General features: G+C 44.9%; 1 protein-coding gene across 3 annotated transcripts in view; it reads left to right on the forward strand.

Moving 5' to 3' along the window:
- Window positions 1-24,277, forward strand: part of PTPN1 (protein tyrosine phosphatase non-receptor type 1) — a 32,057-nt gene extending 7,780 nt beyond the window's left edge. Inside the window, exons 2-10 of one of the 3 annotated variants that reach the window (XR_015277102.1) lie at window positions 13,549-13,639; window positions 15,237-15,337; window positions 16,515-16,613; window positions 18,101-18,238; window positions 18,690-18,899; window positions 19,321-19,482; window positions 20,103-20,338; window positions 20,829-22,374; window positions 22,417-24,277. Coding sequence is in view for 1 of the 3 variants with exons in the window: in XM_086853304.1 (XP_086709430.1) it covers window positions 13,549-13,639; window positions 15,237-15,337; window positions 16,515-16,613; window positions 18,101-18,238; window positions 18,690-18,899; window positions 19,321-19,482; window positions 20,103-20,338; window positions 20,829-21,033 (1,242 nt within the window). In the remaining 2 variants the exon portion in view is untranslated. Of the gene's footprint in view, window positions 1-13,548; window positions 13,640-15,236; window positions 15,338-16,514; window positions 16,614-18,100; window positions 18,239-18,689; window positions 18,900-19,320; window positions 19,483-20,102; window positions 20,339-20,828 lie in introns of all 3 variants that reach the window. The other 2 variants (XR_015277103.1, XM_086853304.1) reach the window with 2 other exon arrangements.
- The last annotated feature ends 222 nt before the right edge of the window (window positions 24,278-24,499 follow it).

Here is a 24,499-nt window from a genome sequence, read left to right on the forward strand (position 1 = left end):
TACCTAGTCAAGGAGTGGGGGTGGACAGCTGCCCAGCTCTGGAAAATGTTTTTATTTTCTTCCTTAAGAGTTTAATTAGGAGCAGGGCTGTTTTCAGGGGCCCCCAGCTCCTGGAACTTCTCTGTCCTGTGTCCATCACACTCGTCTGGTGCTCAGTGGAGGTGAAAGATTGGAACAGGAGGTTGAAAATATGTGAAGTCTTTAGAGCTGCTGAGTTGCTGGATTTATTAGCCCACGTGAGAGCATTAGTGGAGAGTTCTAATCTTACCAGTCTTTTTAGAGCCTGTCAGGAAGCAGACAGAGCAGAAAGGTTTCATGGAAACCACTGACTTAGGTCTTATTTGTCATTGATTTCATGTTTGTAACTTGTGTAAAGCTGACCATCAGGAGCCTCCGCTGGGAGCCAAGCCCATCAGACGAGGCTTTGCTTGGTCGCCCACACAATCCAGTGTACAGGATACTCCTCTGTGAGTGACTGGCTGACAGCAGGAAACTGCTTGTGTGCTGCTCTGCCTGCAGGGTTCTCAGCCATGTGAAATTTGGGTGGTAAAACTGATATGTGCTTGTTGTCTTTCAAGAGCAGCTAAGTTAATATTGCTACCCAGTTAGGAGCAGGCACTCAAACATTTATTGCTTTCATGTAATAACATCTACATCTTTTGGGTTTTCTTGTACCAAAGTCTTCACTGACAATGTGTTCTGCGCATTAAACTCTCTCTCTACAGGCAGAATTGTGTCTTGAAACACTTACAGAAGAATAATACAATGTAAAAAGCTTTGTGTGATTCTGATAGTTGTTAACCTTTATTTGTGGATCAGTGCTCAGAAGCCTTTGGTGTAGCTGTCCTTTGGGGGTGGGGAATGGAAGGGGATGTGATAAGGTGTGGAGGGTTTATTGAAAGATATTTATTGCATTTCTTAGTGTTGTTTTTTCTGCAAGTGTTCCTGATCTGTTCCACAGCTGTGAATGAGGATTTGGGGTAGACATCAAGTGCTAAAGCATGTTTAGTCACAAGGGATGACTGGCTTTGGCTGGCAGGAAATGGAACACGATGATGAGCTGTGGTGGGCTCGGTGCAGAGCGGCCTGGGCTGCCAAGGAGTGCTGTGTTTCTAGAGAGGATACTGCCCCTGCATGATGTACAAGTTGTGAGGGTTGCTTGGCTTTGCTAAATCAGCTGGTTTAGTTCTCAGAATTAATTATTTTAAGCTAGCAGGATGAGTGGATGTATGAAGTGGCAACACTGTTTATCTCATCTGATCCACACAATGACTCTCTCTGCAGTCTGTTTCATTAGCATGGGGAGCATTCCCCAGTCCTTTGAAGGCCTGGCTTGTCAAGTTTTGCAGTCTTTTTCATGTGCTGGAGTGCAGAGTGCTAATCTGTCCTGCACAGGATGTCTGTGAGCCCTTACCTTGATTATGTGATGTCCCTGTTTAACACTGACATTTGTTTTTATAAACTCTCAGTTGCTTTCAGATGAGAAGATGTCCTGTACAGCTGGGCATGAAAGCTCTCTGTCCCTGTAGTGACACTTAAAACATCCTCTAAGAACACAGGATTGGTTCTGTCAGTGTCTTGAAGCATTGCTTTGCAGCTTGGAGAACTGAAAATACTGAATATATTTTAGCTTGTAAGGTCTGGCTGCTTTGGGGTTATGGGAGGGGTTGTCTTTATGCCAGTTGCCAGGCTTGTTTGCCATAGGTGGATTCTCTTACACATTTCCATCTCTGCTGTAAGTATTTAATGGTTAAGTTTCCTTTTCCAAAAAGCAAATTGGCTTTTTCTCTCTGACCCTTAGAGCAGTTTACTGCTCTGGAAGTAGTTGCATAAACATTGTGCTTTTATGTGCAATTTCTGTTAAACCTTGGTGCAAACAGAGGTGTCCAGGCATCCATCCTGCCCCAGAGCCAGGCAGGGGCTGGGCAGTCCCTGCTGTCCCCATCAGTGCCACCATGCCCGTGCAGGACACACCAGCCACCCCAAAATGGTGTTTGAGCCATGGACTGGGAGCTGAGCAGCTCGGGTTCAGAATGCTGTAAGGTTTAATATTAACCTCGCTTAGTTAGATTGCTTTCCTAAACACAAATTAGACAGTCATGTGGAAAGCCAGGAGTATCCTAATTCTGCTTTATCTAACATCTGTTTTCAGCAGTACTGTTTGTTCTCAGCAGGTTTTTGTGTGCATTGCAGTAGCTTGGCAACCTGTAGGTTGCACCATTCAGTGAATTCAGTATGCTTTTAATCATCACTACGATTTTCCTTTCCAAATTTGAATATTCTAAGTACAGTGAAGTGGGCATGTGTGATTATAACTTCAACCTCCATGTTAAACAGATCCCAACTGAAACAAGCTGCTCATGCAAATTTGTGATCCAGCAAGTTCCTTCAATTGCTGTCCAAAAGTCTTTCTTAAGAAAAGATGCTTTACTTTCTGGAAATGGTAGTTAAGTTAAGCAGTTACAGCTAGTTCAGGTTCCCAAAGAGGGATCTGGGCAGTGTGCTGAGAACCAAAGCTGCTGAGAGCAGGGCTGCTTGCTGCTTCTGCTGGAGGAGCAAAGCTTGAGTTTGACCTTTCCCTGCATGCAGAGGCATGAACCTGCATTGTGCAATCCTGGTAATTGTACATTCTCTTTAAACTCTTGGAATCTTGTTAGGTTAGAAATGATAAAAAGCTTTTAGTAGCAGTGTAATGAGCTTGCTTTGGCAGAATGAATCTGTAGTTCCATTGCCTGTCTGCTTTCCAATGGCCAGCATGGTGAAACATTCTTTTGCTGTAGATTAGAACTTGCTGGAGTTTGGTCTTACAGGCTTAATTATAGGGAAAAAACAGAATGTGGGGAGAGACCCACTTACATTATGGAGCTGGTACCTGTGTAATGTATGGTTCATCAGTTTGAATGCATGAGGATCCTTGATACTAAATAGATTGAGTTTTCCCTTTCACACATCTGGCTTAAAGATGTATGATGATTTACTGCATCTCAAGAGAGCCAGTGAAGCAACACACGATACAAACATCTTTATGGGAATGAGGTTTGCTACTGAATAAGATGTAAATGATGATATTTTTTAATAGGTAAAGAAGAGTTCACAATTTCCTATATAACAATTCCTCCACTCCCTTTTTGGTGTGTTTTTGTTCTACATACAACCTTGTAACTTGGAGAATTTTGATGGAATTAGTAGAAAGTTGGAAATATGGCTGATGCTTATCCCACAGTGTTTTAAATAGAAAAATAACATTGACATGATCTGAACATGTGGCCCTCTGTAGTCCTGGTGTGACTATTTCATTAATGTGTGTCTATACATGGGAAAGTCCAATTTAGCTTTTAGATTCACGTTGGAGTACCCAGTGTGAATTAAAATTATTTATGCAGAAGGACACCCCTTAGCCTTGAGGGAAGAGAAATTTGCTTTAAATTTTGACTTTGCTTGCTCAGTGTTTCAAAGTAATGAGCATTTTACTTGTGTTAGAACCGAGACCTTCCTTTCTCTGAAGCAGCTGGGAGCTGGACCTTGTCTTTACCTTTCCAGGCAGGCTCTGAGTGCTCCGGGTGCTTGGCATTACCTTATCAAATGAGAATATTTGCCTTTATAAATGAATCATTTCAGAAAGAGTAGTGGGAAGTCCCTAAAGTCTGAATATTGTGTTGCATCTGGTGTGGTAGCAGCATTGTGCTGTGAAGGCTAATTTAGAAGGTTTTGGAGAGGGAAAAAAATCTTTGGGGCTCTTAGAATATGCAAACTAATTAGAGGTTACAGTGAACACAGCTGTTTCTGGCCAAGCTGACTAAGCTAGGAATTCAAATTACTATTTTTAGCCATCTTACAAGGTCTCTAGTTTTCAATGATACCCATGTTATTACTTCTAAAAATTACATTGTTGTGTATTTATCACCCTGACAATAAGCATTTTTAGTGCAACCAGTCCATTGCTTTTTAAATCAAACAAAATGTTTGAAGTTCTGTGAGATATTGTGAAGATAGCTTCAAAATCACATTCTGAACTTGCTTCTTTTTTCTACTAAGCTTTGTTTGGAACTTCCTGCAAATATTACTGGATGAGAAAAAGCATTCCTCAAAATCTGAGTGTACTGAATAGATCTACTTCATGCATAAATTTGTTGCTTTTTTAAAAAAAAAATCAGTCTAATTTTAACACAGCATATGGCAAGCTGGTGTCTTAAAACTGCTTTAACTGGCTGTACTTTCTAAATGCATATATAACTTGTTTAACTCCAGGTAAGTATTAAAGAAAAGCCATTGTAATTTGTATTTTCTGTGAATACCAATAGCTTGCTTACACTACCCTAGAAATTATAATAGATAAGATCTGAATTTAGTTTTATTCAGTGCTGGGGGTAGAAAATGAGGTTTGCAGACTTACTCTGTTTTCACAAAATCCTGTTTCCATGATGGTAAGAGACTTTCAAACCAGCTCAAATCAAGAAAATAAAAACGAGGCAAACTCCAGAAGTTCTGATTCCTGAGTAAGAATCCTTTTGTTTCTGGCTTTGTGTCATCATGGAAAATACACCATTGAGAGTTAATCTAGCAGTGCACTTGTGTTTCCAAGGAGTTTCTCAGCAGCAATGCAGGAGGAATGCAGGATTCCCAGGCCTGCCTCTGGATGTGCTCCCTTCTTTTCTCCACAGTGCTCATGGTGGGCTCGGGGAGCTCAGCAAAAGCTTTCTTGCCTTGCCTCCAGGAACCAGGGAACAAAAAGCATCGCTACAAGAGCCTAAAAAACTGTCCCAGAGAAATGCCCCCCTCCTGAAAGGAGAGCTGCGGAGTTCTGTCCCAGCTGTTGCTTACAGCAAAGGCTGGATTCTGGAGATGGTAGTGAGAGCACTCACTGACTCCTGAGCTGGAAACAAAGGAGCTGGGGCATCCCAGCTGAGAGCTGATCCACTTGGAGACCATGAGCAGCATCTCCTACAGCAACCAAGAGGTGTCTTCTGCCTGTCCTTGCTGGGGGCTGCCCTGGGCACCACTCCTCAGGGAGAACACGAGAGGCTGCTTGGAGGAGAGAGTGTGGATCAAAATCCCTGCTTTGGAAAAAGGGCTCGTTCTCATTGAAACCTTTTAATGTTTTAGCAGTCCAAGAAGACAGAGATGTTTATTTTGGAATGTAATGACAACAACAAACTTGACATTAGGGTATTCAAAGGACAATAGCAGTGATGTGAAAAAATGTATGGTATTTTGCTTTGTAAACCCTGGAAGTATATTTTTGTAGCTCCAAGTCTCTGATGAGCAAAGGATTATGTGTGTGCACGTTCTCAGAACCAGCCCATGTTTTCCCTTTGCAGCAAATGCTGATGGTGTGTTAACAGCATTAGAAAAAGGAATTGATGATAAGTCTTGGAGTGTACAAAGTCTCCTGCTTCCCCTGTTACTCACTGCATTGCCTGTGGTTTTGGGAGGTGTTGTAAGGTGCCAAGTCAAGTTGTTGGATTTGTAAAGAGCTTGATAAGTAAATATGAGGAGTGTGGAGCTCTTTGACATCTCAGATTTTCTGTTTTCAGGCACATGTGGTTCTGTAAGGCCTCAGACATTGGGGAAGTTTTTTGCTCTCACATTGTCTCTGTGTAGACATCTCTGATTCCACCTGGTTTGTGATATTTATTTTGAGCACCCACCAGAATTTCTGAGGTCAGATTATTTCCTGTTTTCAGGTAGTAATGTAAACTTCTTTGGCCTTCATTACTGTTAACCCCTTTGGTGTAGTCAGTGGCACCTTTCAGGAGAGGTGTCTGTTTCCTTCTCTTGGAACCTCTTCATCTCTCTGAGCTGCAGAACAGGATGAGAAATGTGAGAGACATTGTCCTGTTAACATTGTCCTAAATCCAGGGTTAAAAATCCTTGTGATCTGATTCAGGGAATCACATGCCTTCCAGGGAATTGTCCTGGTGCTAAATGGATAAGTATAAAATCAAACTGAAAAAACCCCAACACCACCAGTAGGAGACCATTTAAAAAAACCTCTTTTTCTGACTTGTTAGGACTGCCTCGAGCATTAAAGCTCTACAAGGTCCCAAAGCTTGACAAATAATTTATCTCTACTGCATAAGCAAAAATGATGGATTTAGGGGAGATGATGACTTGGTAGTGTCTGGAAGTTTTAGCCACACACAGGTGCTGCTCAGGGCTTGTGTGTTTGTAGGTCCTGTCCCTGTCCCTGCAGGAGTCACAGCCTTACACTGGCTGAACTCCCTGCTGGCTGCTCCCCGATTGCTTTCCATTAGGGACGGGAGGGAAAGCTACTGAGTTGGTGAGTTGTGTTCCCAGGAAGGTGTGGGTGGTGTTTTGGGAGTGCTTTGGAAACACTGGTCCTTTTCCTTCATCTCCTTTGGCAGAAGAGAGCCTGGGTTCAGCAGCTGAGGGCTGGGGAAGGGAACACGATGCTGGTGCGGTGTCTGGGGAGGTTCTGATCCAGGTTCTGCTCCTGGGGCTGATTCCACACACAGCAGAGAGGGGCTGGGAGCTGCTGTGGGCCCTGTGCTGGGAATGAGCTGGGAATGAGCTGGGAATGAGCTGGGAATGAGCTGGAGCTCCTCTGGCTCTCCTGGAGCAGCCTTTGGGGCTCTCTGTACCCTCTGGTCCTGCTGTGTGCTGGGCAAGGAGCTCCTCATGTACAGCACCCCATGGGGAAAGTCATCTCAGCAAGGTTAGCATCACTTGGCAATTGCAAACTGCCTTTTTTCTTTGTCACTTGTGGTGTTTTAGTGAATTCTGTGTGTCACAGATGAGCAGACACGGCTGTAGATGGGGAATACTGGACTTGTCTAGTTACCTGTTACTGTGACCCGTGTTTTTGGATTTACCAGAGACCAGCTGGTAACTAGACATGTTAAACTCATGTAGTCTCCAAAAGGATTCAAAATAATGCCGTGATAGTTCTGCAGCTCTGAGTTTAAAATGCTGCTGAGACAACTACGCAAATGTTGGTGTTTCATTTTTGAAAAATAAATCAAAAATTTGCAATCTTAGTTTGTCTCTTTAAAATGTTTGTCCTGAGTGAAATGATTGCGGTGTTTGTTAAGCAGCTAAAGTGCTGTGCTGTTTATTTGGCTTTTAGTCACCACACTTTCCAGGAAAAGGTGAAAGGACACAAACACCACAGACGAGTTTCGGTTGTAGCTCAGTGCATGTGAAGTGCACGTCTTAATCTGAAGTGAAGACTCTTTAAAAAACTTCATGGAGGCTTAGTAGGAAGAGTGGAACTCGGATACTCAGGGCTGGTTGTTTTCAAACTCACTGATATTACTCACACAGGCTTGTTGTGTGTGTGTGCTCCTGCTCATTGCAGAGGTGCTGGCACAGTTCATTAGAGGAGTGTGTTAATGATCTTCCCAACTGATTTAGGGACCTTCCACTGGGACAGCAGATGCAGTACTAAAGGGCAGCCTGGAATCTCTTCAGGCAGAAGGTGATGATGTCCTTCCCTGCTGGTACAGTACCTTGCAGTGGCCTTTCAGATTCCTGCTCAGCTGCAGGTAAAGCCAGATATTCTGCAAATTTGTATTCCTTCAGTGGGCTGTGTGCCAGCATGCCCAGCTGAATAGAAGAGCAGGATGTGTTCAGAGCCAGGAGTCTTGGAGCAGATGCATAAACTGGGACCAAAAGTGGGAGGGAAGGAAAAAGAATCTGTAAAGGTTCAGCTTTTAACTGGTAAGGCTTTGAATGTGTTACCTGGTGAGGAAGCAGGACTTCAATTTGATTATCTTTCTTACTTATTAATCAAATTAGTTCATTTATCTTAAGATAACATGGTGGTAATGGATTATGCAAGATTTGGGGGAATGGTGATAATGGATTATGTGAGGTGTAGGGGAGATAGTACAGTGTTGCTTTCTTAACATTAACTGAGGTTATCAACACAGTATCTCTGAAAGAGAGTACAGGACTCTGAGTATAGGTAAAAATTCCATGGTAAATTATTCCATGGTTCCTATTTCATGAAGCCAGAGATCCCCTTGAGAAACTGTAATCTATCTGCAGTGGGGGGCATTTCTTGTCCTTTCCTTTCCCATTTGAAATATACCATTTGCAGCTTGTCTAAATTCTAGAAAATACCTCGGTTATACAGGGCATGGAAAGGTGTGAGAAGTGTTTCTCACCCCTCCCTTACATTCTAGTGTTTGCAGGGTTCTTTTTTCCTCCTCTGAAGCCTCCAAAGCCTTGGGTTTTGTTTGTGGTTTTTTGGTGGTGGTAGTTCTGTAAAAGCTATAATGCTCTTAGACTTCGTGAGATGTCAGAATGAAAATATTAGGTAACTAGGAAAGCAGGACTGTTTATAACCACAGTTGTCAGTCTGTGAAGCCTGGAATACCCTACAGGCCAGCACTGATACATTTTTAAACTCACACAAAACCCATACTGCAAACAAATTAAGGGCTGGATTTGCTATGCAGACTGAATTCCTTCAGGAGTTCTGTGGATATCTGGTCTGTGGGATGCACCAGTCTATTTGAGATGAGGTTAAACCAAAACTCTTCATGTAGAGACCCCCTAATGTTTGGGCAAATCAAGATCTGGATCTCATCTCGGTGGTTATTTTTCTTACAGAAGAAGAGCAACTGAGTTAGAACCTCTTGACACTTTAATGAGAGTGTGGTTTATTTCCTGGCACTGACTTTGTTTGATGATACAGATAGCAAAGCTTTGCTTTTGCACAACAGCTGTCAAGAAAAGGCCATTTCACATTCTCAAACATCTCTATCCTTCCAATAATGTCCAAGATGCACTCCTGGAGCAGATTGAGTATCTGGGAGGGAAAATAGAGATGGATGTGAAGAAGAAGAAGGGAACTTGAGTTGTTTTCTGACGCTGACGCTCCATTCAGTTGTTTCCTGTTTTGGCACTGAGTACATGGCTACAAAACAGCAGAAGTAGAATGTTCCTGCAAGCAGCTCTGAACTTCTTCTGTTATGGGTCATAAATTTCAAGGACAAACTATATTTTGAACTTACTGAAATTTGAGAAGTCTCATGTAATTCTTTAACCTGATACTAAAGTTTAGCTCTTTGATTTCCCTGTCTCTGCTGCAACATTCAAAAGAAGCAGAACTGAAAAATCAGTTTTTACCCATTGCAGATGACACTGAAGCAATCCAAGAATCTGAATTGTGCAGTATTGCTGTGGTTTATTGACAGCAGCGCCTTCCTTGTGGGAACACACAAAATAAATGTGCTGGTAAGGTTTGGGAGTGACACAGGTCAGAGGATTTCTGCCTCCTGGAAGCACAGAGCCATCCAGGTGCAGGTGTTAAATGGAGTTTTACAGTGTGCAGTTATCTCCCTGATAGAGAGGGAGCAATAAAGGGCTGCAGGCTTTGCTGCCAGAAGCCTCTGGGTGAGGGATGTTGGAGCTGGGCAGTGGTGAGACACGGTCTGTAATACCTGCTAGCTGTGATAAATGCACCCTGTGGAAAAGGAGCCCGCTGTGCCCGTGTTGATATGATTTAATGGGGCAGCCCTGGCCAGTTTACATTCTCCTGGGGGGTTATTTCCGTGCTCCCAGCAGCTGACTGGTGTCACAAACCCTCTGACACTGCTGTGCCACAGCCTGGTCACGGTGCCAGGGCAGTGCTGAATTAGCAGGGGGCTTTCTAGGAAACCGTGTTGCAAGTGTGTGATTTCTTCTTTATTTATTTATTAATTCTAACCTCCTGTAATAGTGGTGTTGAACTTTAAACAAGCCTGTCCTTTCCTCTCTGTGCTGCTCGACCTCAGGAAGAAGCTTGACACAGCAAGCAACTGGTTTCTTTTATTTTGAGGGAGATTGATAAGCAAATCAATACTACCATATCTTAGTTGAAAGCAAAACTAGGAGAGCAGATAAAATGTTTTTAAAGGGTATTAAAATCCACATTTATTTCACTTAGCTGGCCAAAATTCTGCAGCTGCTTCTTAAGATTTATGTAGTGTGATGCAACACTCTCTTCATTTATCTGTTCTTTAGATGACCTTCCTCTTACCTACAAGTTATATCCTCATTTCTTGTTCTTGCCCAAATATCCTAATGTAAAGCTTAATGTAGGGTAAGAAATCAAATCTTCCTTGTCAAAGTGGGTTACTTGAGCAGTTGTGTGCTTTATATCTTCATCAAGTTCTTTTGCTGGGGAGTGAGTTCAGGGCCTCAGGTTGCTCTCTCCCATGCTGAATCTGAAGACCTTTTCCCATTTGTGTAAAGTAGGTGTTTGTTGTGGATCTCTTGGCACTTTTGCTCTTCTCTCAGGTCTTTGCAACCTCATTGGATCCTAGGGGGATCTCCATTCTGAAAGTGACATCTTGGGGAAAAAAGCACCTTCCACTTGATTTTATTGTAACTTTCTACTCTTCCACCTTTTCCAGCTCTATCATGTGTCACCTTTTTTCTTCAGTGTCAGCTTTAAGAGGAAAACCTGTTTTTTTAAGCTACAATTACTATTTAAAAAAGTCTTTATATAAATTTTGTGAATTGCTCTCCATAGTGTGAGTGCTTCAGTAGATGGATTAGGAGCAGTTCTGTAGCCCCTGATAAGATCTTGGCATTTGCTGCTTCCTGTAGGAGCAGAACTGCTAAAATGCCAGTAAATTGTTATCTGTGAGTCTGGGCTGCTCCAGGGTTTATGGTGCAATTAAAGAGTGTGATCAAACTGAGCCCTGCTGCGAGGGAGGGAGGGAGGGAGGGAGGCTGCTGAAGCTGGAGATGTTGAGGCTGCACCTTTAGTTCCTGTTTTAACACTGGCACACAAATCTACACGGTGTGCTCGAAGGGCACCTCTTCCTGTGGTCTTAATATTTACTTGGAGATTTTGAGGTGCATCTTGTCTTTGTGGCCCTCCTGCTGGTGTCTGAGCAGGATGGGGAAGGTGAAGCCCAGTGTGCTGTTGTGCTCAGAGCTGCGGGAACTTCCCTTCAGCAGACTTCCTCTTTCCACCCCTGAAGTATTTGGGGAGAGGGTTTAAAACCAGGAGATGAGTGGCATGAAGTGACTCATGCTCCAAACCCAAAGCATTTGACTTTGGAAAAGTGGCTTCAGTTCTGGCCCTTCCTCTTTAAAGTTTTATATTGCGCGACCTTTTAAATGAAATGTCGAGCTTCCTTTTTGACACGCAGGATCTCTGCAGTGTGGCTGGGTGTGATTCAAGAAGGTGTTTTGTAACTTCAGAAATCCCTGCCTTCATCAGCTACCTTGGGTTCTTGTGACATCTCTGGCTTCAGGTTGCTCAGAGCACAGTTCCATGCTGTGGATGTCTGCTTTCCCCAGCAGGGAGACCTCGTGGTGCTGTTGTGGCCGTGTTTTGAGGCTGCCCTTAGAGCAGTCAGTGGTGTCAGTGAGGATGGACTCCAGCACTGTTGGACCCACACAGCTCCTGTGGGTGACTCCTGTGCCCACTGCCTTGTTTCTCTCCTGCCATTTTCTCTGTTGAAGGCAGTTGTGTTTCCACTAAAGTCAACTTCATATCCTGGATGCCACCTTGGATGATAAATTTTCTTTGGTCACTTTAGATGTTCTAGCAACTTCTGTATCCAAAAAAACCCAACCAAAACTCCAAACTTCTTTGCTCCCACGGTGCTGAGGAGAGTGAGGAGAGTGTGTGTGTGCTCTGTCTGATGTGCAGGCACACCTGCTCTCCAGGATTTTCTGTTTCACTGTGTTCTCACACTCAGAGTGAAGTGCTGCTGCTGGCTGGGCTCTCACACGAGGCAGCAGCTTGCCTGTTGCCATGTCTCCATCCCTCTTTTGTTACCATCCCACCCCCATCCCGTGCTTTTTCCTGTTTCTCGAAACATGCTCCAGAAATACACTGCTGTTTTTAAATAGGCTGCTGAAGGCACACGAGTGACTGCTTTCTTTCCATTTTCTCTGTGCCTGTGGGAGTTCAGCATCTCCTAGAACTCCATTATTCTCCAAGTACCATGGCATCTTGAAAAGGATCTGATATTTGCTGGTGAGGTAACAGCCAGCTCTCTATTCCCTGCACAATAAATTGCCACTTTCAATTCCTGAAATACTCAATATTGCTGTTTCAGTCTGTGGAACTCCTGGGGACTGGCAGTAGTTTGTATGTGCACATACATGTGGATGCTTCAGTGTAACATCTTTGTATTAGAGTTCCTTTGTATAATTCCATTTCTGTAAAGAGGCACTTGATCCACTTAGTTTTAAAAGAGGGGACATTTTTTTTTCAAATCTGTTAATGCTGTGAAATGAAACTGTGTATTAGTGTTGCTGCTAAAATAGCCCAATATTTACAGAAAAATTCCTTGGGGATCTTGGTTTGGTTTGCGTTTGATGCTTTTATAATATGAATCCTAAGTGGGAGGGGGGAGCTGTGTTGGTTTTGTGTGTTGGGGATTTTCAACACACATTTGGGAAATGTGGTTAGTGATCTAGAAAACCATTTTTCCCAGTTCCCTGTTTTTTTCTCATGTTAGTCCTGTACAATCAGTACAGAAGAATAAATCCCTGTAAAGTACAAAGTTACCAGCCTAGTGTCAGAGACAAATTTCTGAAAACACCCATTTTAGCTGCCTCATGTTTGAGATATTAGACTGTGGCAGTCCAGATCATGTTCTCCAGACTGCATTCTTCATAAGCAGAAATACTGGCAGCCATGTGCTCAGTTATAAAAAGCTGGCAGCTGATGTCAGCCCTTATTTCAGTTTCGGAATACTGTGCTAATTTTGGGCAGGTTTATGTAAATCAGAACTCTTCTCCTGACATGTAGCATTCAGGGTAAATTGGTACATAGCTGAATAATGCAGCAGAAGAGATAAACAGATAATGTGCTGCAGTGGATGGCCCACTTGAAAAAATCTGAAGGGTTGTACATGATTCTTTATATGCAGAACTGTGCTTACACAGGATTTATTTATGATGTGAAATTCTGTTTCAGCAAATTGGGACTAATGTCCAAGGACATCAGAATTCTTTTTTACTTCTGAAATTGTCTGAAATAGCTGAGCTATTATGTACATCTGAACAAACCTACCTGGGAGAACCCTGGTGATCTGTTGGAGATGCTGCATCTGTTTCAGCTCAGCTCATGAAGTGAGCTCATGAACTGACTTTTACCATTGCAGCTCTGTGACATCTTGCTGATAACTCAAGATAATGCTGAAAGTGGTCTCAGACAAATCACCTCTGTGTGTGTGTGATGCCAGGGAGGGTAGACAAGTTCTTTTCTCCCACAGTGGTTGTTTTCACTGCTGCTGAGTCAGAAGCAGGGTTGATATTTTCACTGATGCTGCAAACAAGGGCTTGAAGCAGTTTATGTGGGAGTGCTTTGGGGTAGAGACCCTGCTGCTTCAGGAGCTGGAAGGCTCCTGGCTGGTGGACATTGTGCTACTTTATTATGCAAGCTAATAATATTTTTTAAATAATGTTAATGTTGTATTCTGAGAAATTTAAACTCAATTCTTAATCTGAGGCCCAAAGTCCAGAATTCCCTCACATGAAGATGTGAAATCAAATGGATATCTGTCTTAAAATAGCTAATGGTGTGAAATTAGTTGGATTCATACCTAAAAGGATTTTTTTTTGTTTCAGGACATCAGGCATGAAGCCAGTGATTTTCCATGCAAAGTGGCCAAACATCCCAGAAACAAAAACAGAAATAGGTACAGAGATGTCAGCCCCTGTAAGTACACTTTCTTTTCCATTGTTTGTAGGAGTGTTGACCTCTAATGACTTCTCACAGCTAAATGTTCTTTGTAAGGACAAGATTCTGGTAGATTGATAAGCATCCAAGACAACTCTCTTTGTTATTATATTTATTTATTTATTTGTGGGATTGGTATCACAGGATGCTTTTATGTCCATAGGGTTATACTAGAGCAGTGTACAGTAGAGTCTGTATTTGTGGGCAGAAATCTGAAGAAAGAAACTTGCTTTACCTTTGACTTCTTCTCCTAGAGAAGAATGGTGGCTGAAGTAGCATTTCTAAAGTTGCAGGGGTGGTTTCTGTGCAGTTCTCACCTGGCAGAGCTCCTGCCAGGCAGCACAGGAGGCAGCAGTGCCCTTTCTGGGGGTGGGAGCAGCCTGGCACAGAGCTCTGCCAGAGATAAAGCCAAGCTCATAAACTCCATAGAGCAGAGAAGGGGCAGAGGTGATGCTGCCAGGCCACAGCTGGTTTTTTGGGATGGCTGTGTCCCCTGTGCTGGGGGAAGTGGCTCTCTGAGCACAGGTCCTGTACAAGCACAGCTCACTGTGCTCTATCCATCCCAGGGACAGGGACAGTCCCAGTGCCACCTGCCCACACCTGGCACCCAGGGCCAGGAATGGTGCTCCATGGATCTGGGCTGAAATAACATTTAATGCATCTGGTCAGAACTAAGATTTAATGGCTGTGATGCTGCAGGCAGCTCCCAGGAGGTCTCTGAGCAGCCTTCTCTGCACAGGACAGTGCCAGTCCTGAGCCACGTGTCCCCTCAGGGCACAGCACTCCCTGTCCCAGGGCACATGTCCAGCTGCTGTCCCAGGCCAGAGTGCTGCTCTGGGGCACACAACTTCTGCCTTGGTGTTAAAAGCTACTGAAGCCTTTGGGGCACTCGACCAGGAACAGTAATGTTGCACATAGTTTGCTTTACTAAGCAGTTCTAATATTTGAGGTTGTGAGTAACAAATTCCTTCTTGCCTTTAGATAATCCTGTTCCCAGTCTGTTTGCTTTCTTGCAAAATGTGGGAACCCGTGTGTGTACTGAGGTTTTTAGTTGGTGGTTTGGTTTCTTTAGTCCCAAGTTGAGCGAGGGACTAACAACAGAGCAAATAATTTCCATTTGCTGTATTTCTTGAATTTTGATAATTTTTTCTGTACATGAAAGAGTGTTTGGGGTGGGAACAGTGACTTAATGTCAGTAGGAGTAAAAGGTCTCTGTCCTGTTTGCCCGATATATGTTTAGACAAACCTTTAACAACCTTGAACAAGCTGTATTTGAATGTTTAAGCTGAAAAGATAAGCAGTTGTGTAATTAGATTTATTTTAAAGCAGCAACCTGATAAGTGTATAAATAGGTCAGTGTGATGGGGTTTGCAGATTGCAGTGGGGATTATTTCAGCTGCTTCACCCTTGCAGTGAGCTGAGGTTTCACGGTGGCTGTGCTGTGTGAGCCCTGCTGGGACTGAGCCCTTCCTTCCCCAGCACAGCTCAGCTCTGGCCCCAGCAGCTGCTGAGGGTGTGCAGGGATGGATTGTGCTGTGTCCATGTCACCAACCCGTGTTTTCTCCTTGTGCCGCAGTTGATCACAGTCGGATTAAGCTAAACCAAGGTGACAATGACTATATCAATGCTAGTTTGATAAAAATGGAAGAGGCCCAAAGGAGCTACATCCTTACCCAGGTAATGGCTGGCAATAGATAATAAAAATCTTACAGTGGCTGGAGTTGTTTTTCCTGGGTTTTGTGTTTGTTTTCTTTATTGTAAAGCTACTTAAGTGCATACAAACGTCTGTGTGTGTAAAAAAGTCACTGCTTTTCCCTGAATCTGTCAATTCCACACCTATCAAATGTAAAACAAATGTATAACAAATGTACAGGTACCCACATGCCCTGTTTTATTCTGAGAGCCAGCAACTGTGCCAGGGTTCTTGTTTGTCCTAAATGTTCACTTCCCTGGAGACTGTCCTGATCTCTAATCTTGGCTTTTTTTTTTTTACCCCTTCCTCCCACACACTTTAGATAAAGGTAGACTGGGATTAATATTTTCAAGTGACAGCTCTTCCTTCCTGTTTCTAAAGAATAAAGATAAATCTGCTCAGGAAGAAATGGGCAGAGCAGTGTGCAGCTGCCCTTACTCAGGGCAGGGGGTTCTCACTGGGGTGTGGAATTGTCTCACGTGCAGCTGATGCTGGTTCCTGTCCTGCTCCAAACTGAGGGGCTTTGAATGGCTTGGTTTAAATCCAGCCATTCTTTCTGAGGATCTGCTGCTCCATTTGAGCACAGAAATGGATCAAACCCAAACTTCAGAGCAATAGCTTTAGAGTAGAAAATAGCAAAGGAACATAGCAGAACTAGGAAGCTGTAAGGAAATCTGCTTTGGGAATAGATAGTCTTTAAAAGGAGCCACCATTTCATTCAGTCCCAAAGCAAATCTGTGAAGACTCTGGAAAACCATACAATTTGTTACTGATTCTGCATTCTTTCAGTCCTTTGGGTGTTTATCATTTAGTCAAGTAATTTTCAAGTATCATGGAATAGGGATTGAGGGATTGCAGGGTAGTTTGATACAGATGTTATTTTTACTTTCAGTCAGTGGGGTTTATTTCCCCATGACCTTTGTATACCTTTCCTGAGAAAATGCAGCATTTTTCACTCCCAGTTCTGGGGAGTAAAAGATTACCCATGCTTTCATGGGTAAATTCATAACCTGGAACTTAAAGCTGTCTCACTGCATTTTTTTACAGTTTTAAATGAGAAGTTTCTTGTTACTTGTTTGAATCTATTGCCTTGTTTCTGGGGAAAAATGCACTGACATTTACAGAAAATAATGCTTATTTCTGGGGATTCTGTCTCTGCAGGGACCTTTGCCAAATACTTGTGGTCACTTCTGGGAGATGGTTTGGGAACAGAAAAGCCGTGGTGTTGTCATGTTGAACAGAGTGATGGAAAAGGGATCCGTAAGTACTCACCCAGTTCTAGCTATGTGTTCATCACATTTATGGTTTTCTGTAATAAAAAACTCAAGTAAAACCAACCCAGAGAATGTGAAAATACTACTGTGAGTAGTTTTGTCTAAGAAATGGTGCCTGGAATTGAGTACCTGGTGAACTGATCTTACTGCAGTCAGAAAATCACTCGCTTTGTAATTGTAGGCCCTAATTTCTCGTGAATTTGGCTAAATAAAACACAGACACAACATGAGTCCTCACAAATGGAGATCTCTGGTGCTAACCAGGGGGTCTGGAGTTGTTCTCAGTGCACACAGATGGCACCTCCCAGGGCTCTGCAGTGTGAAGTGGCTTTGCAGTAGAGAGAGAAGCTCTGGGGCTCCAGGTTTCCATCACACTCTGATCATGCAGTGACCCCCAAGGCACACCCTCCCCTCCAGGGTCACTGCTGTACAGAATAAAGTCTAATAATGTATAAAGACATTTTGGAGGAGGGCAGTGAGTGGATTGGTATCCACCAGGGATAACTGGGTGGTACACGCTTTTGCATCATCAGGAAAACAATTCTTGGGCTGTGTTTTAATAAACTGCAGTCTGGATTTGCTAGGTTTTGTATTGCAAGTGAAATTTATTCTTCAAAAGAGATGTAGTAACCGTATTTTTCAATAGTTTCTTCCTTTCCAACCATCCCTGATCTCTCTCTGTGCTGCTGTAGTTTTGAACAAAACAAATTATTGTGATCCCTTAGGGCAGTGCTTACACTCCTCAGCAAACAGCAGAGGGAGATTTAGAGTGCAGCACAACAAAATATTGTTTGCAGACACATTTGTGAAGAAATTAGACACAAAGGCAATTGCTGTAACTTTAACATGAATACAAATCCAAACAAAAAGTGCAGAGAATTATAACTGCATTCCACACCCTGATAAACAAGAGGATGTATTTTCAAAATAAACTAGAGTAAGTTTGAGCAAAACCACTGTTAGTCTACCTATGAGGAAAATGCTGAAGGGGTTTACTGGTCATTAAAATTATGTCAAAAATCATCTTAGTCTTGAGTCTGCTGTTGGTTTAACATCGTTCTCCCACTTCTGGTTTGGCCACATTGTTTGCCCTAACAAAAGAGGCCTGGGCTGTGGTTCAGGGGCTTGGAGAGGGAAGGGGCAGGTGGTGATCCCAATGCCAGGGCAGAGGAGTGGCTCAGGACCAGCAGGAGGGGGCCAGTGCTCCCAGGCACAGCATCCACAACATTCTGACATTTCATTGGCACAAGCTTGGGTGCAGACTTTTCCTTTTCGTGCTGCTGATGAGCATTTTAGGTCCAGGTTTTTCCTGCACATTTCAAAATGTGCTGCTTTCCTATTTGGTTGCCTCAGTGAAGTCCCTGGTGTGCAGTAGTCTCAGCAGAGCTCATCTCTCTGGGAGACCTTAATGAGAAAATTGCAATTCAGTCACAAGTAGGCAATGACATTTCTGTGTCTCCTGCTCGGTTTTAGATAAAGTGTGCACAGTACTGGCCACGGAAGGAGAAGAAAGAAATGGTTTTTGAAGATACAAACTTGAAACTAACATTGATATCTGAAGATATAAAATCCTACTACACAGTACGACAGCTGGAATTGGAAAACCTGACTGTGAGTACCAGATCTCCTCCAGTCCCAGCCCTTGTTCTCCTTGAGGTGAAATTCATCTCCTCCCCAGCAGGGGCTTGAAATTGGTGGTCATGAATTGTCCTGGATTTGATGATTCTGCATGAGATGTCATGGAAATTAAACTCTTGGATATTTATGAGGTGTACCTGGGGACCCTCCAGGCAGTTTCTGGTCTCAGCCATACCCAGAGTGACACAAGCTTTTGAACTGTACCGAGATAACTAAACTCTAAAGAGGTAAATTTACTTGCCCAATTCCCTTTGCTCCCAGTGGAGACCAAGACACCACTGCTCATTATTTGTTTCTTGGCTGTGCAGCTGTAAAAGCTCCCTCAGACTGGTGAAACTTTGTCCTTGGAATTTAAGTCAGCTGTTCCCAGTCCTTCTGACTGGTGTACCCAGACTAAGAGAGTTCCCAACCCCTGTTGTTGCAGACCCAGGAAACCCGAGAGATTCTGCACTTTCACTACACCACCTGGCCCGACTTTGGTGTCCCGGAGTCGCCGGCGTCGTTCCTGAATTTCCTGTTCAAGGTGCGGGAGTCGGGCTCGCTGAGCCCCGGGCACGGCCCGGTCGTGGTGCACTGCAGCGCTGGCATCGGGAGGTCGGGCACCTTCTGCCTGGTGGACACCTGTCTGCTGCTGGTAAGGGCTGCAGGGCCAGCTGTCCTGCATGGGGAGCGTGGGACAGCCTTCCAGGAGCTGGGCCAGGGGCTGCCAAGGGTTCCCTGCCATTTGCCGTTGTTTGCTCCCATGTTTTGGGAGTGTATTCCAAGGCAGGTCTTGTTCCTAAGTGCCCATTTTGAGTCTGGGGAAGAGAAGTCTCCAGTTTTTCAGGGTGATTAATGAAGACAGGCTTTGCCTTCAGGGAAAGCAGCGTTTTTCAGGCCCAGTGTTTTCCCCCTCTGTGTTTTTGGAGAGCCAGTAACGAGCTGCTGATACCAGTTGTGTGTGAGTTGGTTCATTCTGTAATGTGGAGGGTGGTGTGAAGGCCCTACCACAAAAATGAGTCATCTGTAATGAACCTCAGCAGAGCAGAAAGCATGTTTCACATTTTTATCTGCAGATGGACAAGCGGAAAGATCCTTCCTCCGTGGACGTCAAGCAGGTTCTCCTGGAAATGAGGAAGTACAGGATGGGGCTGATCCAGACTGCAGATCAGCTCCGGTTCTCCTACTTAGCTGTTATTGAAGGGGCAAAATTCATCATGGGAGATGCTTCAGTGCAAGTGAGTGCTCCTGGCAGCTCCCAGGGAACTGCAGCAAGTGGGTGGGAGGAACAGGATGGAAAGAAGCTTCAAATTTGGTGCTTGCTTCAGCTTCAGTACAATGTTTATATTATGGGGTTTTTAGGTACAGTACTTTACAGTCTGCCACGACCTAAAGTGGTGTATTTTATTTATTTCCAAAAGTTCCTGTTATGTAGCAGGTGCCTCCTGTGCTTTCCTGCACAGTGACTGGGTGGAGCTGCAGCATCAGCCTCCCCTGACATTTCAGACAGTACAAGTTTCCTGATATGCCTGAAGTTCAAATGTCATGATAAATTAATCAGGGTTTTTTATGGTAAGCAGAACTCCAGCAAGATAGATTTTATTTTGCACTTGTTAAATCTTTTAGAAGCAGATTGGAATTTCTTGCTTTTAAGGCAAATATGTTATGTGTAGTGGATATAACTTGGGCTTGGAGTTCTTGTGTCTGGTTTTCCTTTCTTTTTTTATCAATGCAAATGAAGAGCCACTTTAAGAGTCAATTAAAAGGCAGGGAATAAAGATTCTGCCATGGTAAAGTTTGAAGTTAGAGCAGCTCACATGAAAGAGAAAATCTGACCAGGGCTTGTCCTTCCCTGAAGGAGCAGTGGAAAGAGCTCTCCAATGAAGACCTGGAGCCACCCCCTGAGCACACCCCCCCACCTCCCAGGCCCCCAAAGAGAACCTCAGAGCTGCACAACGGGAGGATGCACGAGCACCCCGAGTTCTCCCCGAGGCAGCAGGCAGCAGAGGAGGAGAGCAGCTGCTCAGTGGGCAGCGTGGAGCAGGCGGCTCCGGACGGCAGAGCCCGCGCGGCCGCACCAGCCAGCACAGACAGGTAAAGCCTCACTGCCCCTGGCTGCTGGGACTGCAGGCAGAGACACAGGGCAGGGGATGCTCGCTTCCACCCTGAGATGCTCTTTGGGAGTTAGAAACGAGCAGCCACATCCCGTCCCTTTCTGGCTTCCTGGGCAGGTGCTGGAGTTTAGAACTTGGGTGTTCCCCTGACCCAGCTGTGGGTGTGAGCGGGGTGCATTCACTGCCTGTCTTGGTGCAGATCTGTGATGAGCAATGAAAGCTGCTGGTGGTTAAAGCTTATTCTTTGAAGGGCACAGAATCCTCCCAAACCCTTCCTAAACCTCTGTTGAACAGCCAGGTGTGTCCTAGCTGGAGACAGGCTGTGCTTTGGTGGCTGCTGCAGTTCCAAGAGCTCTGTGGTGTTCCCTGCCCTTGGAGCACCCGCATGGTTTCTCTGCTCCATGGCCAATCCAGCATGGAATATTTGTTCCTACCCAGCCCTGAGTGTCCCTCCCTCCCTCTGTCCCCAGCACTAGTCACGACACTGAACCCCGGAGGAGAACTGTTGGTGAGAACCCGCGGCTCTCGCCCCGCAAGGAGGAGTCCGTGAAGGAAAACTCGGAGGAGGAGGATGAGAACGTGGTGGCGACTTGGAAGCCCTTCCTAGTGAATATCTGCATGTTCACTTTCCTCACAGCAGGAGCTTATCTCTGCTACAGGGTGTGTTTCCATTGACCAGTGCCCCGGACTCAGCTCAGCTCCTCGGAGCCCCTCGAGGCAGGGCAGCCTTGGCTCAGAGCAGGTAGATTTAGGGGGAAAGGCCAGAACTTTGGGTAGGGCTTAATGAGAGAATTGATGCACTAGGGTTTTATCCAGCCCTGTGGTCCCAAGAACATAATATTGTAATCTCAGGGCCTTGAAATATTCAGGAGTAAGCAGAGAAAATGCCAAATAGTCTGTTTTCCTTTTTTGTTTTCTTTTTTTTTTTTTTAAAAAAAAACCTAAATAATAGAATTACAACACATTGTTGTTTTTAGCCTTTTTTAAAAAGCCAGTTCATTTTCTTTTGTTTCAGAAAAACTAGACACAAGTGAAACTTGCTTGTACTCTCCAAGTGTTGTAACCAAATACATGACTTACATTGACAAGTTCCCAAAAAAAGAAAAAGAAACCCACATACCTGAAGAATGTAAACTTTTGGAAGGGGAGGTGTGTTTGTGGTTGGTTTTTGGTTTGTTTTTTGTCTTTTTTTTAAACTTGCTTCATCTTTAAAGACTGAGTTGTGGGCAGTGCCTGTGGTATTGATATATTTAATCTTGGCATAACTGTTCTTAAAGAGCTGATTGTTTTACTTGTGTTGATAGAACCAGGCTTCTGCATTTGCTCAGGGTATCCCAACATGTCCAGCTCTTTGATTTTTTTTTTAATTTTTATTTCTTTACTAAGTGTATCTCCTCATTGACTTTTGTTGCACTCTACTTGCACATATGCCTCTTTACATTGCACCATCCTTTCTAAAGCTGTTTTTACTTTTATATTCTGGGTTGGGAAAGGTCGAGGGGAGGGAGAGAAAACAGGAAGGGAAATTCAACCAAACCATGTCCACCAGCAGTGGGGCTGTGCCCGTGGAAGGACCAGTCCTTAAAGCTCAGCATTTGGAATGTAAAGTGCAGTTTCACTCTGCTCCCCTGGCCCAGCGTGGCCCTGGTGAGGGGCTCTGAGCAGGGAAGGGTTGGGAGATGAGAGCAGTCCCTGCTGGGGCAGTTCCCCAGGGCAGGAACAGGCCAGGAGGAGCCATGCTGGGCTCCCAGCAGAGCCCGTGGCTGGGCTGGCAGCAGGAGCTGTGCTGGGCTGGCAGCAGGAGCTGTGCTGGGCTGGCAGCAGGAGCTGTGCTGGGCTCCCAGCAGTGCCTGTGGCTGGGCTGGCAGCAGGAGCTGTGCTGGGCTCCCAGCAGAGCCCGTGGCTGGGCTGGCAGCAGGAGCTGTGCTGGGCTGGCAGCAGGAGCTGTGCTGGGCTCCCAGCAGAGCCCGTGGCTGGGCTGGCAGCAGGAGCTGTGCTGGGCTGGCAGCAGGAGCTGTGCTGGGCTCCCAGCAGAGCCCGTGGCTGGGCTGGCAGCAGGAGCTGTGCTGGGCTCCCAGCAGAGCCCGTGGCTGGGCTGGCAGCGTTGGTGTGCCCTGCTCGGTTGGCAGCAGAGATGCCAATCCTGGCTGGGTGCTGCAGGGCTCAGCGGGCAGTGCTGCTGAGGGAGGGCTGGGCAGGACTGGCACTGGAAGGCAGCATTGCACCCAGCACTCAATGCTGTTCCTCGGGGTAATACCAAATTCTCAGTAGTTTAAACAATAATAGCAAAGATTTCTTTGCTCGTGTCGTGGTGCAGGGGACAGGAGCAAACTCACTCCTGGGAGCTGTAGTGATTGCACTGCCCCATGACAGCTGATCTGCAGCAGTGTTACTGATCTGTTTCATTTCTAAAGTCTTTCTAGATTTATAGCACTTAACCACCCTCAGTGCAGCCCTCGCTGTGCAGGAGCCCAGGGGAGCCCTCCACTCCGTATTTATTTTTGCCAAGCTGGCTGTAGGTGTAGCTCTTCCTTCAGTGGGTGAGTAGGTGAAGGGGTGGGTGGGGGTGGGAGTTACTTCTATTTTGTGTTACGTTAAGCTTGCATCAAGGGCTTTTCAAGAGTACAATAATAAATCCTCAGGTAGTACTGGGAATCAATCCTTTACCTGTGAGACTGTTGGTCAGACCAGTACTTGAAAGGAGGAATGTTGTAATCAGTCAATATTTAGTTATATTATTGGAAACAGGAAAAATGAGTATAGAAAAATGGTAATATATAATGGCTCATCTGTGTATTTAAGATACATTCTGTGATTGCTTTGTCCCCACTGTTCTCTGCAGCGTGGGCAGGACCCTGCCCTGAGGCACCATTTGTACCCCTTTGTATTAAAGTGCATGTGAAGTCTGCGGTGTCCCGGTGAAACACCACGTGCTTGAAAGGTGACAGAACTTATATTCCTGCTTCCTGATGTGCCCAAATGATACTTGCATGACCTGATCCTTAGTGGCTGTGGTTCAGAGGGTGTTGCTGAGTCTCTCTGTTCAGCACTGGACTGATTGGTGTTTATCAGAGCCCATGTACTCGCCTAATCCTTGGCATGACTTCCCGTGGGATCCCGTGTGCTCCGTGTGCCGGTGGTAGCATGTTCCTTTCAGCTGAGTGAGTGTAGTACAGACATTCCAGAGAGCTCAGGCAGCCCTTCCACACCTCCCCTGGCACTGGGACACCTGGGGAAAGAAACAAGCCCACCCACCTCTGGCCACCTTCCCAAGAGGGTGTGTTTTAAATCCTAGGTATGGCAGGAAAACAAAAGATCCTTCCTTTCAATACAGAGAGTTATTTAATTGCGAATGATTCTACCCAGACAAAGTTCCTGCAGATGCCAGAAGAGCTTTGAGCATCCTCTTCGTGCCTGTTTCTTTCCTGTGTTCCAGGCCTGGCTCTGACCTGTGGGGCACGCTGAGTGTGCCCAGAGCCCAGGGAGGTGTGGGCAGGCTGGCAATCCCGAGCTGTGCCCATTTTGTTTGCTGTCCTGTACTGTCTGTGGTAGTTGGGGGGTGTATATACCGTAGCACAGTGGGGTGTTGGGTAACCTGTTCTTGGAAATGGACAAACATCCATGTTAGACTCGTTAGAAAGTTAGTGAGCTGCTCTGCTATCTGCCTTAAGCAAATATTTACTCATCAGGTCTTTCTTTTTTACAGATTGCCATAGAATAAACTTTTATAAAAAAAAATGTAAAAACTCAAGAAAAAAGCTGAATGTTTTGGTATAATACAGTTTCAGGTATCTTGTCTTTTGTGTAAACCGCTGCTGGGCCTCCCAGGTTAGAGTACAACTGTACAGTTTTTCAATCTCCCATACAAGTTTTCAGTTCTCATTTTAGTTGTAACAATAAAACTCTTTTTTTTAAAGAACTCACTTGAATGAGTCATTGCTTCTGGGCTTGATCCATGGGGTCCTGCCTGGCCCACGTTCTCATGAGGGCTGGAGGGGATGGGGTTGTAGAGTAAAGGGGTTTAAATGGAGGCAGAGCTCCAGTAAAAGAGTAGAGGATCCCCATCTCTCCCTGCCACCTCCATTTCCCTCTTCTGGTCTTTCACACTGAACATTTTAAGGGTAAGAAGTGCAGGCACTCA

The sequence above is a fragment of the Cyanistes caeruleus genome, chromosome 16 (assembly GCF_971803275.1).
Source record: "Cyanistes caeruleus chromosome 16, bCyaCae1.hap1.1, whole genome shotgun sequence".
Taxonomy (NCBI): Eukaryota; Metazoa; Chordata; class Aves; order Passeriformes; family Paridae; genus Cyanistes; species Cyanistes caeruleus.